The 17919-nt window shown below is 58.3% G+C and overlaps 1 protein-coding gene across 2 annotated transcripts; it reads left to right on the forward strand.

The window, feature by feature from the left end:
- Window positions 1-1732: 1732 nt before the first annotated feature.
- Window positions 1733-12849, forward strand: SLC27A4 (solute carrier family 27 member 4). Of its 2 annotated transcripts, none has more exons than XM_080562442.1 (13): window positions 1733-2086; window positions 4980-5146; window positions 5787-6181; window positions 6882-7040; window positions 7438-7507; window positions 7616-7707; window positions 8221-8330; window positions 8756-8965; window positions 9197-9323; window positions 9503-9640; window positions 9986-10150; window positions 10617-10763; window positions 11146-12849. In XM_080562442.1, the coding sequence occupies exons 1-13, from the start codon at window positions 1748-1750 to the stop codon at window positions 11301-11303; spliced, it is 2277 nt and encodes a 758-aa protein (XP_080418568.1). In that variant the 5' UTR covers window positions 1733-1747; the 3' UTR covers window positions 11304-12849. The 2 variants fall into 2 exon arrangements, with proteins under 2 accessions (XP_080418568.1, XP_080418569.1); XM_080562443.1 differs by lacking the exon at window positions 1733-2086 and adding an exon at window positions 2133-2266.
- Window positions 12850-17919: the final 5070 nt, after the last annotated feature.

Raw genomic sequence — 17919 nt, forward strand, 5'->3', positions numbered from 1 at the left:
GTGCACCCACGCCGCCGTCCTGCGGGGCAGGGAGTTCCTGTCCCTAACAAAAACACTAAGTCCCAATTCTGAGATGATTTCTTGTAGTTTACAAAATACCCTCCCAGATTTTGTAGTCCTATTTCAAGCAGATAATAAAGGATATTTTATAAACATACAGAGTGAGTGGGGGCTGTCGTATCATACTGGTCAAGGTGAAAGGAGCGATTAGCCCTAAAACTGTACCCAGAAACGTGCTTTTCTGCATCAGAAACGTGTTGGGGTTTTGAGGCAGTTAAACTGAAGGGAAGGGAAGATTCACCTCGTCCAGAAAGCCACGAGCAGTGACCGAGAAGTGCAGGAACTGATGCTCCCAGAGCGTTTGGCTGCAGGTCGGATGGCCAGAGGCCTGTCCGCCATGCTCACACAGCGCCGGGAGTGCCGGGCCGCAGGTCGCCTGCTGGGCCGGTGCCAGGGCTGCACAAATAGCACGTAATATAATTTTAAACTGCATCTGTTCAGCCGCATCACTTAAGTGCCACCGTGGCTTCTGCTGGCCTTTACCATTGCTTTTCCTATCTGTAAGAATAGAGGCGGGGGCAGTGGAGGGAGCTAGCAGGGAGGATTTCGGCAGGCCAGGCACAAGCCCTGCAAAAATGTGTGGTTTTCAGGACGGATTTGCTGTAGACAAGTGGCAGCTCCACTACCACTGCCAGCGGGGGGCTGCCTGGCTGTCTGGGGACACTGTACCCCAAATACCGATACCCGGCGCTGAAGGGGGTGACAGCTGCTGAAACACGTGCCGCCCCGCAGCAACTGCTGCATGTTTATTAAGCCAAGAGAGGGGCCGTGCCCCAAAACGCTCCTTCCCTGGCTCATTCCCACCCAGTTCCCAATAGCAGTGGCATGGCTGATGCCGAGGGACACGCGGTGCCCTCAGCTCGAGACACCCCGCGGCCCCAAACTCAGCCTGGCCCCGCAGGCCGGCCTGTGGGGCAGCGGCGTGCCCGGTTTCGAGGAAGTCAGGCAGCTTCGGCTGTCGGCCTCCCGGTTTTGCCACATCACCGTGCTGGAGGGTTTTGTTGGGTTTTGTTGTGTGGGTTGTTGGGTTTTTTTTTTTTTGAGGGGCGATGACGGAATCAGAAACACGCCAGGAATCCTGCACTAGCGGCTGCTGCCGATTTGCTGCCTGCTTTGAAGCCTCAGGGTGGTTTGTCGTTACGTCCAGACACGGAGAGGATGATTTTCATCCCGAACGGGAGATAAAGCCATGGAACAAGTGCGGGGATCCACCTCCGGGCCTGGAATAGCCTCGTCCTCCGGCATCCGGCCCACATCTGTCCGGCTGCTGGCGCTGACTGACGGCAGCACCGCTGGCGCAAGCAGCTCCTCCAGGAGAGAGGAGGAGGTGGGGGGGGCAAAAAGGGGGCTGAACCCCACCGTGTCCCCCCCGCCGCGTCCCCCGAACCCAAGGGGGCTTCAGCAGGGCCCGAGCCCCGTGGTGTGGGGCTGGAAGGGGGCTGTGAGGGCTGCCCCGCGCTTTCTCCCCGCTTGCTCCCCCCGCTGTAAGCGAGGCATGTAAAACAAGAGAACCCCCCTCGTTTTCTCTGGCAGAGCCGCGTTTTTCCCCCCCGGTGCCCTCGGGGGGGTCTCCGCGCTGATACCGGGGGGCCGGAGCCTCCCCCTCCCCGGGGGGCAAAATGCGACTCTGGTGGGACTCGAACCCACAACCTTTGAATGACTCCCGTCACGCCGCGCTAGAAGTCCAATGCGCTATCCATTGCGCCACAGAGCCGTCGGACTGCCCCGCCGCCCTCGCCGCCTTTTCCCCCCGCGCCGCGCCGCGCCCCCGCCCCTCCGGGCCGCCCCCGCCCCGCAGCCGCCGGTCCCGGTGCCGGTGCCGATCCCGGACCCGGGGCAGCCCCGGGACGGCTCCGGCCCCGCAGCCGCGGCGGGGCCTCACGGAGGGCGGTGCCGGGCGGGACTACAACTCCCGGCGGGCCCCGCGGGGCGTGCCGCAGCGGCGGGCGGGCCCCGCTGCCGGCCCCGCTCCCGCTCCCGGTGGCGGTGCAGGTGGCCGGGCCGCACCGGAGCGCGCCGCAGCCCGGTAAGAGCGGGACCCCTTCCCCTCCTCCTTCCGTTGCAGTTTCCCGGTGCCGCTCCGGCCACGGGCACGGGAGCCCCACCCCGCTCTGCCGATGTCCCCGGGAGGCCCGGGGCTGGCGGGGGCCGCGGCCCTTTCGGGCGAAACCGGGGAGGCACCGGGGGTCCTCGGGAGGCGCTGCCGGTACCGGGGGGGGGAACCGGGGGAAGCGGGGGCCGGGGCCGGGGCCGGGCAGGGCGGCGAGGAGCGGCGGGGGCCGGGCAGCCGAGGCGGGGACTGCGGCAGCGAGGGGCTGGGGCAGGGCGGGGAGGGTCCCGGTGCCGCCGCCCGGTTGCCGTGTGCCCCCATCCCGGGCGGGTGGGAGCCCGGCGGAGGGGTGGTACCGGGGCTGCGGCCCCGGCTGGGGGCCCCGGGGAGCCTCCAGGCCTCTGCGGTTGGCGGGGTTGGGGCTGCTGGGGCCGGGCCCCGGGGGGTCGGTCCTCAGCCCGGCCTCCCCACCCGTGGCACCGGGTTTCGGCCTCGCCATCCCGCCCCCGGGGCCGGGGGGTTCCTCCTCGGGGCCTCCCGGCCGCCGGCCGCCGCCGAGCTGCCTGCCCACGGTCGCCGCCTCTGTGCCCCTCGGTGCCGCTGGCGGCATGGCCTGCGCTGGGCTGAGCCGGCCCTTTCTCGACCCCAAACTGTTTGGAGGTCCCCCACGGTCTGCAGGGGCTCCGGGGGCTTCTTGGTGGTGGCCGGAGGGCTCCCGCCTTTGGGCTCGTGGTGGGGTTTGGTGCCCCAGAGGCCGCTTGCTGCCAAGCCCGGCGTGGGGAAGAGCAGCGGGTAAGAGCCGGGGCTGGGGCGAAGGCCGGCTCCTTGCGGTGGAGGTGGGCGCTGGCCGGGTGGTGGTCACGGGGGTTCCTTGTGGGGCTGCGCACCCTGGAGACGTCGAGGAGGTGCCACCCGCCTGGGGGATCGCTTACGGGGAGCTCCTGCCCCGCGTAGGGCTTTGCCGGGGCCGGGTGAAGCTGCAGCATCTGGGGTCCCGCCGCCTGCCCCCGCCCCACGGCAGCTGCTCCCCGGGCTGAGCCCTTTCCCCGGCTCTCCTCGGCTTCCCGTGCCCAGGTGACGAGTCCCTGCGTTTTCCGTTGTGCCAGCCGCCTGCGGAGCTACGGGCAGCTCCGATTTTCCGTGCGCTGACGCGGCTGGACAAGAGCTGAATCCTTAAGGGCAGGCAGGACCCCCCCCGGCCCTGCCGTGCCCGGCGCTGTCGCGCTGCCTCTGCTCTCGCGGCCGGGGGCACGGGGCCTCGTGTGCTCGGCACACCGGCGTGCGGGAGAGATGAGAGCGGCGGATAAGAGGCGCCTGTCTGGGCCTGTCTCGCCTTCATGTGGGAGCCGAAATGCCTCGCTGCCCACGCGGAGCGTGCCCCCCCCACCTGTCTCTCCCCGTCTGTGACCGAGGGGTTGGTGGTGAGCTGGGAGCTGCCCTGTTAAACTGAGCGGAGAGGCTCCTGGGGGTAAAAATACAGCGGGTCCTGCCCTGCTAAAGGGCCGAGGGGCTGTGGTGTGGGGCCTCAAGCCTGGGAGCTGTTTGGTGGAGAGAGCTTGGAGGTGCTGGCATGAGCGGGGATGTTTGGGCTGGGTTCTGCGGGCTGGGGGACGGCCCCATGGCTGGGAGCAGCGTCCTGAGCTCTGGTACATCCCGACCCGCTCCTGCCGGGACGTGAGGCAGTCACTGCGATGTGCCAGGGCGCGGTGACCGTGTGGCACTGCCTCGGCTCCTGCATCTCGTGTCATCTCGCATGGGGTAGCCCCGGAGTTGTAGCGTGGCTCCCGGCTCCGTGGGCTGTGGCAGAGCTGCCCAGGGCTGCCAGCTTTGGAGCAGTGAATTCATTTTCAAGAGGGAAAGGGAAATTACACGAATGTTTCCTTCCTCTGTGGCCCATGCTCCATGCCAGGAAGGACCCGTTTTATCTAGCAGCCCTTGGGGTGCTGGGGTGGTGTCACTGTCGTTTTCCTCTGCCTGATGCCGCTACCTGAAAAGAGCCTTTGCTAAAATGTGATCGCTGCCGAGTCCTGGAGCTGCGTGCGGGGAATCTTTGGGATGGGGACAGAGGAGCTGCTTGTTGGGGTCAGAAAAACCAGTGACTGCCCACGGGGCATGGGGACAGGGTCCCTGTGTGTCTGGAGGCAGGGACAGCCCCTCTTCTTCTGCCCCACTCCCGGCCTCGTGGCCCTCCGTCCGCTCGGCCGCGTCTCCAGCAGCGCCAGGCCAGGAAGCTGCCCGCTGACATGAGAGTTTACAAACACGAGCAGAGCTTAAAGGACGGAGTTTCCTGTTCCTGTCCGAGCTGTGCTGGGGAGCTGGTGAAGCTGAGCTCTCCGGCAGTCACGGCAGCTGTCCTGGAGCCAGGCGTACAGGGGAATTGATGCTGTGGGCCTGGGAGACGTGGGCTGTGGGGTCACAGGGGTGGCAGGGAGGGATTTGGAGCTGAGCTTTTCTGGGCTGGGAGTGAGAGCTGAGCTCACCCTGCCTGGCCTTGCCTTGGTGCCTCCTAAAATCTATACGGAGTCTGCTGCACAACAACACTTCCAAATCCGTGAAGTGACGTTATCCTGCATCTAATGGTGCTGGGATGGGTCTGTCCCTGGCTGGGGCTCCCAAATAGGAACGGCCAGGCTTTTGGTGAGCTCTAAGCAGTGCTGTGCCGTGCCAGTGGCTTACCTGGTGCATGTGGCCAGGCTCTGGTAACGTTACACCTGCAGGAGGTCTGGCCTGCTGCGTTACGTCCTCGCTGCAAGGAGCAGCAGTGACGCTGGGGGCCTTGGGGGCTGCTAATGCACCCCCTGCCCGTGGGTTTGCTGTCGCCGAGTCCGGGGTGCATGGGTTGATCTCTGTGGTTTCTCTCTCCCTGCAGGCCACGATGCTGCGTCTGGCGGCCTTCGCAGCGCTGCTGCTGTTCTTCAGGGTCAGCCTGGAGCTGTCCTGGGCCCAGGCCATCCCTGCGCTCTTCGTCTTCTACCTGGGATCCGGGGGATGGGACTTCTTCCTCATATTCATCAAGACAGTACGAAGGGATGTCACGTAGGTGTCCTGGCTGGGGTGGCCCAACTGCTTTGCGCTGGGGCGTGCGAGCGCAGCCCCCGGCTCCCTGCACAGCTCTGGCTTTCTGCTGGCACCCAGCCTGCAGATCTCCCTGGCACCTCCTTAGATTCCCTCTGCCGCGCCCAGATGGCTCCAAACTCTCGGTCAAAGTTTTCCCAGGAAAGATAGATTTCAGCTGAGCTCTGAAATCTAGTGACTGACCTTGTCCTTGTACTTCATTCTGTCCCTAAAACTGCTGGCACGGCACTAGGGGCCTGGGCAGGGTTGGCTGGTACCAGGCTGTGCCAGTACCTGGCAAAGATGTGGCTGGTGGGGAGTGGTGGCACCTCTTGGAGAGCCCCTGAGGCTCCAAGGTGTCCCTTTAAGAGGGACATCCTTGTCTGCAGCCTTCCACAGCACCTCTGTCCTTGGCCTCCTGGCTTTTCCAGAGGGCTTCTGCCTATGTCCACACTGTTTTGGGGAAGCATCCAGAGCTGCTGCTGGTCTAGAGTAAGGCCTTGAGCAGCGCTGGGCTGTTGCAGCTCCAAGCAAGGTCTCCGTGCTGTGCCGGCTTTGATGGAGGAAGTCTTCTTACAGGGTTCACTGAGCAGCTTCCCTCTTGCTCCCCTTTTTTTGGCAGCACGGGGCTGGTCCTGTTGCGGGTGAAGTGGCAGGTGTGGAGGCACGTGAAGGAGAAGAACACAATCGCCAAGATCTTCCAGAAAACCGCGAGCAAGTACCCAGAGAAGACAGCGCTGATCTTCCAAGGCACCGGCGAGAGCTGGACTTTCCGGCAGCTGGATGAGTACTCCAACCAAGTGGCCAATTTCTTCTACGGCCAAGGCTTCCGCTCCGGTGACGTGGTGGCTCTGTTCATGGAGTCCCGCAATCAGTACGTGGGGCTGTGGCTCGGCTTGGCCAAGATCGGGGTGGAGACGGCCCTGGTGAATTCCAACCTGCGCATGGAGGCCTTGCTGCACTGCATCACCATCTCCAACTCCAAGGCTGTGGTTTTTGGGGTGGAGATGACGGAAGGTGAGGGGCAGTCACGTCCCTTCGGGCTGGGTGGGGAGGGGTCTGTGGATTTAGTGCTTATTTCCTGCGGGAAATAGAGCTGGAATCTGGAAGAGAGCGTGCGGCTGAATTATCAAGGAATTGGTGTCTGTCCCTCCCCTCCCACCTCGGTCCCGTTGGCCACGGGGCAGTAGCTGGCGATGGGCAGGTTCCGTGCACCGCCTGGCTCCCAGTCAGGCCCGTGTGGGTGTGAGGATCCTGCCTCGTGCTCCAGGTGCCCCTTGGGTCTGTTCCCTGCGTGGAGCCCCGGGCCGGGCCGGGCCGGGTCTGCTGTGCTGCGAGGGACGAGCCTCCCCTTGCTCTCCGTGGCTGGTAGCCACATCCCCGCAGCACCTCGGCTCCAGCTCCTCGTGTCTCAGCCCACACCCCTGGGGCCGTGGTGTCAACAGACCTCTTGGCACCCAGGAGGTTTTGGCTAGGGAGAGGTGGAGAACAGGATCTTCAAGTCTCTGAAGGAGCCTGGGCTGTGGCCCCAGCATCTGTTAAACATGAGAACAACATCTGCCTGGGAGGGCCGTCAGGGCTTTTGGGACATTGCTGAGCACAGCGGGGGTGCTGTTACCTGGGGCATTGTCTTCCTGAGACCGTCTGTGAGGGCTGGGTGTCTCGGTGCTGTACTCACCCTGTGCTCTTTCTCCACTTCTCTTCCTTACTTTCTCAGCTATGCAGGAAGTCCAAGCCTCCCTGGAGAAGTCTATCCATCTCTACTGGTCAGGGGAAGGAAGCCCCGAGTCTGCACTTTCTGGTGCAAAGCACCTGGACCCCCTCTTGCAGACGGCCCAGCGGCACCAGCCAACCCCCCCCGACAAGGGCTTCCTTGGTACGTGGTCAGCTTCTGGGAGCCAGGTTCAGGGTGGTGTTTCTGCAGGTTTCTGGTGTCTTCAGCTGGTTACAACACCAGCGAGAATATCTGCTCAGGATGCTGAGGGCAGGCGTCTGCAGCAGGGCCTGGGGCATTCGAGGGGGTCTTACTGCAGTGTCTGAAGCCCAGCTGTGTGTGGAGCAGTGTTGTGTTGTGCCCTCCGTGTGTCCAGCAGGCCTGATCCTGCCAAGGGTGAACCCAGCACGCTCTTGGTGCTGTCACGTAACCAAGTTTTGGCTCAATTGGCATGAGCAGAGTGTACAGTTTGACTTGTCCCCTCCTTCTGCTTCAGCCAGCTGCTAGACTGGTTGCAGTGGTGCTGGGTACGTGACCTTGTGTCCTCATTGCTCTCCAGATAAACTCTTCTACATCTACACCTCCGGCACCACAGGGATGCCCAAGGCTGCCATCGTGGTGAATTGCAGGTGAGGCCGCGGGCAGGGGCTGTGGGGGGGATGGGAGCTGAGCTCTGCCCCGCTGGCACCAAGCCCCCGGCCCTGCTGCTGAGGTGCCCCTTGGTTCTCACACCCCAGGTACTTCCGCATGTCCAGCCTGGTTTTCTACGGTTTTCGCATGAGGCCCGATGACGTGATGTACGACTGCCTCCCGCTGTACCACGCTGCAGGTAACACGTGCCCCACGGAGCCCTGCTTGTCTGGACTTCCCTTCCCCTCCGCCAAGCCCGGGGCTCAGGCTGGGGGCTGGTGCGGCCCCGATCTCTGCCTCAAAGAGGAGCTGGCTGCTGCTGGCAGCATCTGACCCGAGGCTTTTCTCTTTATCTGAGAGCAAGGAATCGATCCCACTGACCTTTGGAGTGGGGGAGTGGGTGTGTGGGTGGGCAGCTATCCCAGCTCTTAGCCTGGCTTTGGAATAGCTGCATTGTGTTGCTGCCCCACGTGAAAAGTCACGAGGAAGCAGAAGCAGTGCCCACCTCACTCGCTGAGATGTAAGATGTCTGGGCACGGAGCGCTGCCCCTGGTGTCGCTGTCATGCTGCCCCGTGTCTCCTCCCCGGTGCCCAGCGTCACTTTGGCCGGATGAACGCCCACCTGCTGTGAGCCAGCGTGTGGCGTGTGCGTCGCCCTGCCTGGGTGGGAGGTGTGTGGGGACTGAGGGCTCCCTTGGCTGCCTCTCCGCAGGGAACATCGTGGGGATCGGGCAGTGCTTGCTGCAGGGCATGACGATCGTCATCCGCAAGAAGTTCTCGGCCTCGCACTTCTGGGAGGACTGCGTGAAGTACAACTGCACGGTGAGGCCGCGAGGCAAGGGGCCGGGTGGAACTGGGGACAGGAGCCTGGGGATCCGCGTCGAGCTGGGGCGAACCCGCTGATGCGAGGGGGGAGGCCTGGACTCGTTCTGCCTGTCTGTCCTGAGCTGCCTTCCAGCGTGGTGGAGCTGCATCCTTCCCCCCTCTAGTTATCATTCCACGTTTCCAAGTCCTTCCTGTGCTCCAGTGTTAACCAGAAGGTTTTGGATAGATTTTACAGACTGGAGGAGTGGGTTAAGTAGGGATGGACAGGCAGGGGACAAGTCAGTAAGACTCCTGGATTTTACCACAGCCTCTTTAGGGGACTCTGTGCATGTCGTTCCATTCCTACCTGCCCCAATGAGTCCCTACCTACCCCAGGGCCTGGTGCAGGGTCCTAATGTGTCCTTCCTCTCTGTCCCCCCTAGATCGTGCAGTACATCGGGGAGATCTGCCGCTACCTGCTGAACCAGCCCTACCAGGAGGTGGAGCGGCAGCACCGGGTGCGCATGGCGCTGGGCAACGGGCTGCGGGCTTCCATCTGGCGGGAGTTCATGGCCCGCTTCGGCATCGCCCAGGTGGCCGAGTTCTACGGGGCCACCGAGTGCAACTGCAGCCTGGGAAACTTCGACAACAACGTAAGGCCCTGCCGCCTTCCCCCTGCCCCAGAGCGTGCCCGCTGGCCTGGCAGGGTTTGAAACCCAGCAGGGCTGTTTGGTTCTGGTTTGGCACGCGTTAGCATCTGCCTGCAGGGTTTTGGCTGTGTGGTGTGGTGCCAGCTCCCCGGTGTGCTGGATGTACACGTTCTGCGGGCTTGGGGCAGGAGAGACATCCCTGCTGCCCGTGGCTCTGAGCGCCTTCTGTCCTAGGTTGGGTCCTGCGGCTTCAACAGCAGGATCCTGCCAGGGGTGTACCCCATCGGCCTGGTGAAAGTGGACGAAGACACCATGGAGCTGATCCGGGGGCCAGATGGTGTCTGCATCCGCTGCCAGCCAGGTAAGGGCAACCACAGGGATAGGTCTCCTCAGCCCTGCGTGAATCTTTTGTCACGTAATCCGTGATAATTTAGCTAGGTTTGAGTCCCTGCTTGGTTAAACTGCACCGATCCTGTTAAACCTTCTGTTTTTTCTTGGCCGTGGGTGGTCACTTCCCCCGTTCACCCCTTCTCTCCACAGGGGAGCCGGGGCAGCTGGTGGGCCGCATTGTCAAGAGCAACCCCTTGCAGCACTTTGATGGCTACCTGAATCAGTCAGCCACCAACAAGAAAATCGCCAGGGACGTGTTTACAAAAGGGGACGCTGCCTATCTCACAGGTGAGGCGAGCGGGGCCCTTGTGTCTGCCGAGAACAGAGTGAGAGTTTGCTCAGAGAAGCTGTGGATGCCTCATTCCTGGAGGTGTTTAAGGCCATGTTGCAGGGGGCTTTGAGCAACCTGATCTAGTGGGAGGTTTCCCTGCCCGTGGCAGGGGCGTTGGAATGGGATGATCCTTAAGGTCCCTTCTAACCCAAACTATTTCGTTATTCTATGATGGGATACTTGAGTGCACCTGGGGACTGTCCCAGCCTAGTGGTGCTACCCTGAGATGATCTGGGGAAACACCTAGCCCCTCTGACACCTCTTTTTTTTTTTTTTCTTCCCAATTCCTCTCTTTCCTGTAGGGGATGTCCTGGTGATGGATAAATATGGCTACATGTACTTTCGGGACCGCACTGGAGACACATTCCGCTGGAAGGGGGAGAACGTCTCCACTACGGAGGTGGAGGGGACGCTGAGCCGCATCCTCAGTCTGACGGACGTTGTTGTTTATGGGGTGGAGATCCCAGGTAACTGAGAGGGGAGAGGACGATCAGCGGAAGCGTGCAAGCCTGTGGTAACTGAATATGTGAGCGTGTCCTGCTTGTCCAGATTGATGTGTCCTTTTGCAAGAGGCTGGACTGAGGCTCCCCGTCGGTGAGCTTGGAAGAGGCCACTGGGGATGTGGCTATCAGGAACCAGAGGGTTCCCTCCCTCAGGCTGAGGTTTGGCCTGATTCTGGCTGCTTTGGAAGGACCCTGTGTCCTTCCTGGACAGGCTACACGTGCCTCCTCTGGGAGGAGGTGACCATGACCGCGGGGTGTCGCTGGTAGCCTTAGCTGCAGGGTGGTGACACAGGCGGTGACACAGCAGGACATGTCAGTGCTTCAGTACCAAGCAGGGCCTGTGCCAGAGGCCTCAGTGATGTGGGGCAGACAGAAGTGGTACTGCGGGGACGGTGTGCTCAGGTACTCACCCGTCTTTTCTGCCTCTCAGGTATTGAAGGGAAGGCAGGAATGGCAGCCATCGCTGACCCAGACAACTCTTGTGACTTGGAGAGCTTTGCCAGCGAGCTGAAAAAGGCCCTGCCGCTGTACGCGCGGCCCGTCTTCCTCCGGTTCCTGCACGAAGTCTCCAAGACAAGTGAGCTGCAGCGTGTGCTCTCGTACAGGGCATGCAGCTGGGGGAGCGTGGAGGGGGGCACGGTGTTCTCCTCTGCCTCGCATGGGTGCGGGGGCTGATCTGCAGCGGGGTCAGCACTGGGATGGAGCGCACCCGCTCCATGGAGACCTTCGCCTTACCAGCTCCTCTGGTGCTTTGGGGACTTGGAAGTGCGAGGCTGAGCCTGGGGGTGGCAGCTGACACTGGGGTGCCTCGGGGGGGGTGGCAGCTGCTGAGCCCGTACCCTGCACAAAGCTGCCCACCCTGCGGTGTGCCGTGTGGCTTGGCAGCAAGGCACAGCGCAGCCTGGCAGGAGTGTGTGCAGCCTACAACCCCTCGCTCCCTCTTCTCTTCCCCGTGACAGGCACCTACAAATTCCAGAAGATGGAGCTGCGTAAGCAGGGCTTTGACCCCTCGCTGGTGAAGGACAAGTTGTACTTCCTGGACTGCAGGCAAGGCCGCTACCTGCCCCTGGACCAGGAGGCGTTCAGCAGGATCCAGTCGGGACAGCAGAAGCTGTAACCAGTGGGGCTCGAGCAAGGCACCTCCCCAAATCCTGCTGGGGGAGAGAGGGCAGGGCAGGCACTGGGGGAAAAAAGGTTCAAGGAGCGGTATAAAGGCACGCTAGAGATTTTATTTAACGAGTTTTACAGATAATGGGTTGGGGGAATGCAGGGGGGACTGAAGGGAGGGGGATGGTTACATACCAAAGCATAGACTCATTATGGCTTTATTTTCTACTTGGTACAGTGGTGGCGGTCCTGTGCCACGGGAGGGGCAGGGCCCCGGCCAGTTGAGGAGGAGTGGGGTGTCCTTGCCATTCCATTTTGCTTTTCCTGTCCTTCCCTCCCTTTCCCCCCTGCCTGCAGCAACCCTTCCTTGTGAAGGCCATGAAGGGACCAGTGCTGGGCTCTTTCCCCACTCTTCCACCATGCAGCCAGCTCCTCCTTGGCACAGGGCCCCAACTGCCAGAGGGAAGCTGGGTGCCAGGCGCATCCCCTACCCCTGCGTGGCCCACTGGTGTCGTGTTTTTGCTGTGAATCAGGGGAGCAGGGTAGTGCTGGGCTCAGGAGAGGGAAAGGGATGTGTTTCTACCATGCCTTGCTCTCTTCTGGGGATGACATTTCTATTTTTCACAATCACACGCACATTATATTATATACATATATAGATATATATTATACAGCTGACTTTTTTTTTTCCAATCTTAATTTATTGTCTGTACTTTTGAATGTGTCCCGGGTTTGTGCAGTAGAGGGAGGGGCATCCCAGACCTGTCCTCTCTCGGAGAGCCCTTTTCTCTCGCAGGGAGATGAGACGCTCGTCTGGGACTGATCCTCCTCTTCCAGCTTGGGCGCAGCCATGTATGTCCTTGTGGCCTTGCTCCATGGTGAAGGACATGAGCGACCCCTGCTATCTTGTGGACACTTCTCTGGGTCTCTTACTTCCACCTTTCATGGATGCAGCTTTGTTTTGTGCACCTTCATCCTTGCAGAAAGCAGGTGGACAAGTGGGAATGAAGGGTCTGGTTTGCCTTTGCTTTGACCTACTCAGCACTTTGGGATCACAGAGAAACTCTTGGGGCTTTCCTGCTGCGATGTCTGTGCCGTGAACACAGGAGAGGCAACTTGCCTAGAGAGGAGAGAGTTCTCCAGAAGGTTGTCTCTGTGACAGCCTGACTTCGTGTGCTCTGCATCCCTTCCTGCAAGAGCTCTCCCCATCTCCACTGCAGGAAACAGGCCTCTGAACTGAAATGTCCATGTTAAACACCTGACTTGTGCTATGTGAATTCCCTGTGTTGTCTGATGTGATGCAGCCTTAGCAGCGATGTCTGATTCCAGTACTCGGAGACCATGCAGAAATGTCCATTCCTGAGAAAACTCGGGGTTGGGGTTAATTCTCTTTTTTTTACTGTTTGTTTTTATGCTTTCAGCAGGGTTACTCCTTAAAATGACATCTGCCTCTTGCAAGGGCAGGGTGTGTCTGCTCTTCTAGCTGTGTTTCCACACCAACGTACCTGCCTGCCCCAGTCTGTCCTGTCCTCACAATTAAATGCGAGTATGGGCTATGCTAGAGTGTCCTACCTCTTGCTTGTGCAGTCCTGCAGTGTGTGGGAGCAGGGAACTGCTGGTTTGGGAAGTGGGAGCTGCCACCCCAGAGCGCGACCTCCCTGTGCAGACTTGAGCTCATTTTGGGGCAGGAGGCAGCAAGTTCTTTGCTGCTGGGTTCAATGGCTGTGTGAAAACCTGTCGGTGAGACCCTCCCCAGGTCCCTCCACCTGCTCCTCCTTTTTCCCAGACCTGTTCCCAGTTTGTTCTGGGCCAGTTCTCCTCCTTTACTTTGGCATGTCTGGCTCCTCTTGCTATCTCCTGCTCTGTTTCCATTCCCTGCTTGTTCCTCTCCCCACATTTGCCATACTTAATCCCCTGCCATAGCTTAATCTCCCTTCCAGACCTTCTCCATCCAGCCCTGGGGAGGGATAATATTTAGGGGCCTGTTTGTGGCTGCTGTAGGGGACAGCAGTGCAGCACTGCCTGTCAGCCCGGCAGGTGCTCAGGTCCCACTTTTGGACCCTGTTCCTCTCTCAGCCTGCCGGTGGAGGGCAGGCTGGGCACAGCAAACATCTCACATCGGGGGGGGCCTCCTTAGGCTGGGTCTAAGCCCCCAGGGAGGTGGCGGTTTGGGGCTGGGGGTGAGTTATCTATGCTGGGGCCCAGACAGATTCTGCCTGGCGTGGAAAGGAAGCTTTGGATGCAGATGGTTGTGTTAGGTGTGGGCCTAATGGGCATCCGCAGCACCCCAGGCCCTGCCTGGAGGAAACTGCAGCTGCAGCAGGGCTACCCCGAGCCCCAGACCACTGCCGAACAACAACCTGCTGTGATGAGCCCTCTGCTGCAGAGATCAAATGAGAGGCTGACCTCCCTGAAGGCAGGCTTGGGGGCTGTTGTCTGGAAATGTATGGTTTGAAGTGGTACGGGAAGAGGTGGGAGCGCTTTTCTCCCTTCCTGGAAGAAACAGCCATGCTGCTGTGCATGCAAAGCTGCTCTGAGAAGAGGCAGGAAGAGGGACCGTGAGGAAGGTGCAGTCCCTGTTTCTGAGAGAAAGTTATGGGTGAAAACATAAATGAGCAAACTTCATTCAGGGGCACTGCGTGTCCAACGCATACAAATAACACTGGAAGCTTATGGAAGTATGGCAATTATTTATTTGCAAGTAAGACGAGTTTGTATTGTCCCAGGGGCTGGGACCTGGCTGGAGCAGAGAGAAAAAAATGAAGCATAGGTATGAGTGCCACTGAAGCTGCCAGACCAGGCATGTGCATCCTCTGCTGAGCCCTGGATCTGTGCTGGGACAAAATGCCTCCATCAGAGAGGTGTTTGGTAGGGAGCAACCCATGCCTAATCTTATTCTGTTTCTCTTAAAAAAAAAATAATCTTTTTATTTATGCTTTTTTTAAGAAAAAAGCTAATTGAATCCTCTTTTCAGTGATTACAGAAACCTTGTAAGACTTATCTCTCTCCTTTGATCAATAAGCTGGAGTCTGGCTCAACAGCTGCATATAGATAAAAGTACTATATATAAAGTAGGAGGTATTATTCTTTTTTAATTAAAAAAATTAAAAAGCTGTTTGCATGAGGTTAGGAAAACATTAAAATCCCTTCCTGGGTTATTATTAGCCTATTAATTTAAGCAAAGCCGAAGAGCTTTACAAACTAAATGTGCTTTTCACCATGGAAATGGCTGCTTTTTGCAGATCTATCATTCTGGACAGTGACAATATTAAGAAAAACAATGCTGTAACTTTCTGATCAGCATCTCTTTCCAGCTCTCGGTCCACATCAGGCCAGGCTTGGTGTGCAAAACCGCAGGATATTTCAGCCCGAAGGCAGGCAGGGGCTTTGCAAGATGCTCGGGACCTTTGGGTGAAATTAATTTCTGCTGCAGAGAAAGCCTACAAGCAGCTTTAAAGCCTCACGTCTCCCAGCCTCCTCCACCACTCTTTATGTGCTGAAGTCCGCCCAGACAATGCCGCCCGCCTGCTCCTCCCAGCGCTGGCCAGCCAGCTTTGCCTTTAAGCAGCACAGAAACGTCGTGGACCAAAGAAGGGCCTATCCTTTGGTGCACTCTTTAGAAATGTAAATACGTGATTCCCCTGAGTAGTTCCAGTGTAAGCAGGAGCAGGCCGGGGACTGGCAGCAGCTTCGCATCCTCTGGCCCAAATGGCACAGTGCTGCAGGTCATCCCGCACCGTGTGTGTGGTGGGGAAGGGGCGGCTGCTGCCCTTCTTCGTGCAGAAAGACCCCGCTCTGGAGCCAAGGGGTTGAGAGGCTGGTTGCAGCTTGGCTCCTGTTCCCGAGCAAGCAGCCTGGGGTGTGCAGTGGGGTGAGGAACAGGAAAGGCACTGACCCTTCTCTGCTCGTTTGGAGTCTGGCCTGTTTCACTGGGAAATAGATTCCAGCATAGCCTGGGGGTTGACCCTATTTCCCCTCGTTCAATTAGAAACCCCTCCTGTAGGCACAAATGATGCAAGGCCAAGCTGGGGGAGAGTTTTCGGTGGTTTGGGTCAGTCAGTAGAGTCGTGGTGACACCTGGAGTGGCAGATTATGGGCACTGTGAGGACAGGGCATCACCCTGCTCTGAATTGGCATCGGTGCCTGGATTCTCTTGTGACGTGGGACATGTCCACCTGCCACACCATGTCCTTCCCCTGTGGCCCTGCCCCATCCTCAGCGCTCCTTGGGGACACCGGCATCGTGCTGGGATGAGCAGCAGCCGGGGCCTGATCCTGCCCTGTCTGCGACACCTCCCGCGTCCCCCCCTCAGAGCCGCACACCCTCAGTGCCGCACGAACAAGGCCAAGGAGGCGATGGCGGTGGGAGCCTCCCTCCTCGCCCCCGGCCGCAGGAAGAGGCTAACGGGGCGGCGGGCGAGCCGTGTTCTCAGCTTGGAGTATCGCTTTCAGCTATTCTGAAGGTTAAACGCCTGTTTAGAGCTCCCTATTGAAGGTGGAGACGGGGGTGCGGCATTGTTCGGCCGCCCTCCCGCTTTGTCTGGCCGCTTTCAGGGGCGCCCTGAAAGGGAAGCGGCCTCGGCGGCCCGCACCCGGCAGAAGGGCTCCTGGGGGAGAGGCGCTTCCTCCCGCCCTAATGACATTCAGGCCTCCATCGGTTCAGCTCCCGCTTTCTTTCTGCTGCAGTTTAACCCGGGCACAGAGGCCGGGCTCCATCTTACTGATCTCTGCTTGACACCCAATTACCACATGAATGGTAGAGAAAGGCTGCAAAAGGCTTTAACTCCCCCTGACCCTCCTTCCCCTCTGCCTGCTTCCCCCTCGCCCCGTCCTACCCCCGCGCCTTTCTCCGGCGGAGGGAGTTCAAAACTGAGACTGGGAAATCAAACAAAGCCCCGAGCGAGGAAACCCATTGTTACCGCTTCAGAGATGGCTCCCATTTCGCCATCTATTGTTCCCCTTGAAGTTTGACTTGCTGTGTGGAAGGATGCGAGCAGCTGTTTGCGCATTCCCCTGATGTTTTATTGAAAAATAATTGAATTGTCAGCTCAGGGCTCTCTGATAAAATGTTTCCATGTAGCGCTGGGCCTCATCGTATTTATAAACTATGTTTTCCTGTAAAATGCGATGGCAGCCTAAACTGTTTCCTCCAGAATAAACCCCTGGCAGAGCAACGGAGGCATACCCCTTCTGCACTCAAGGGGAGAAAAAAAACAACCAGCAAACTGAAAAACAAAAAGCCAGGACTGAGACAAAAGAAATTAAACCCTCCTTATTGCGAGGCTCAATTTCCAACCTGTTCTTTTGTTTGGCACAGTTGAATTTGTGGGAGGGGAAGGCCAGGCGTAGCAGGACTAGCCTGGCCCCCTCGCCCTGGCTCAGCAAGGGAAGCAGTGCAAAGACCTGGGGATGCTGGAGCCTGCCGGGCTCAGCCAGTGCTCTCCTGTGCCTGGAACCAAGAGGACGACATTGAAAATTGACTGGAAATGAGAGGTTTAGCCTAAGTACTGCACAATGACATATTCCTGGGATTGAACAAGAAGACGGTGTGTTACAGCAAGCTGAACGCAGGGCACACATTCATGGCAGGGACATTGGCTTTATCTGTTTTTTCTTTATGTACCTGATTATCAAATACCATCTATGTTTACAGCGCTTTAGAAATAACAATGTCAGCATTACACTTTCTCAAGGAGATTACATGCTTTCTTTCCCCATCCCTAAGCATATGCTGGTAAATTCGTGATGCTCAGATTTCAGCACCCGGCACAGAGATGGGAATTGCTCTTCTTCCCAAGCACACATTGTCCATAAAAACATCCCCCATAGCTCATGTGCTCACTGACTATGTTTCCAGGGCAATTGTTAACAGTAACCAGCTTTGAATGCTTGAAAGAGCCAAATTGGTATTTATGATTACCGTTCTCTCTCTTTTTTCTTTTTTTTTTTTTAATTTCTTCTTGCTTTACGGGGAAGCACTAACACTAAATCTGTAGGTTTTTTTTGCATTTCTATAGCTCAGGAATCGAGATTTTTAGGAGCCAGTTCTGCTATTATTTGGCATCATAAATGATTTCTGGAAGCAAGAAGAATAGCTCGTATAAAACCATATCTACAAACACTGATCTGGAGCCCAGATTACCAGATCCTCTGTATACAAAGTGCTTCAGTCATTTCTGAAGTGTATAGAAATAAGATTTTTGTCTAACATTTCTCTTTCCTCTGCCTATTTCCTATAAAATTGGTTCAACATCCTGAGCCATATCTCTGAGATACCCAGAGTCCTCAGGACTTAGAGATATCTCAAAATCCAACTAGAATTTTTAGGCAGCAGCTTCTTGCCTCTGCCATAGCATAACCTCCAGCAGCGGCAGTGGCATTGGTCGTGCTGGGGACCATGGCGCCTTTCCTGGGGCCCAGCCCAGAGAATGATCGCCTCTCAGAACAAAAGGCCATTACAAACACCACCACCTTCTGCTCTTGGGGTTAGGCGTGCCTTGACCCCCGTTAGCATAAACGTAGAGCAATCTGTCTGCGTAAATTTATGCCCGTTACATATAATGCATAATGTATACGCGTCTATATGACATTTCTATCTCCATGTGTGCACGTGTACATGTATATTTT

This window comes from Anser brachyrhynchus, assembly GCF_964034855.1.
Source record: "Anser brachyrhynchus genome assembly, chromosome: 19".
In the NCBI taxonomy this organism is placed as follows: Eukaryota; Metazoa; Chordata; class Aves; order Anseriformes; family Anatidae; genus Anser; species Anser brachyrhynchus.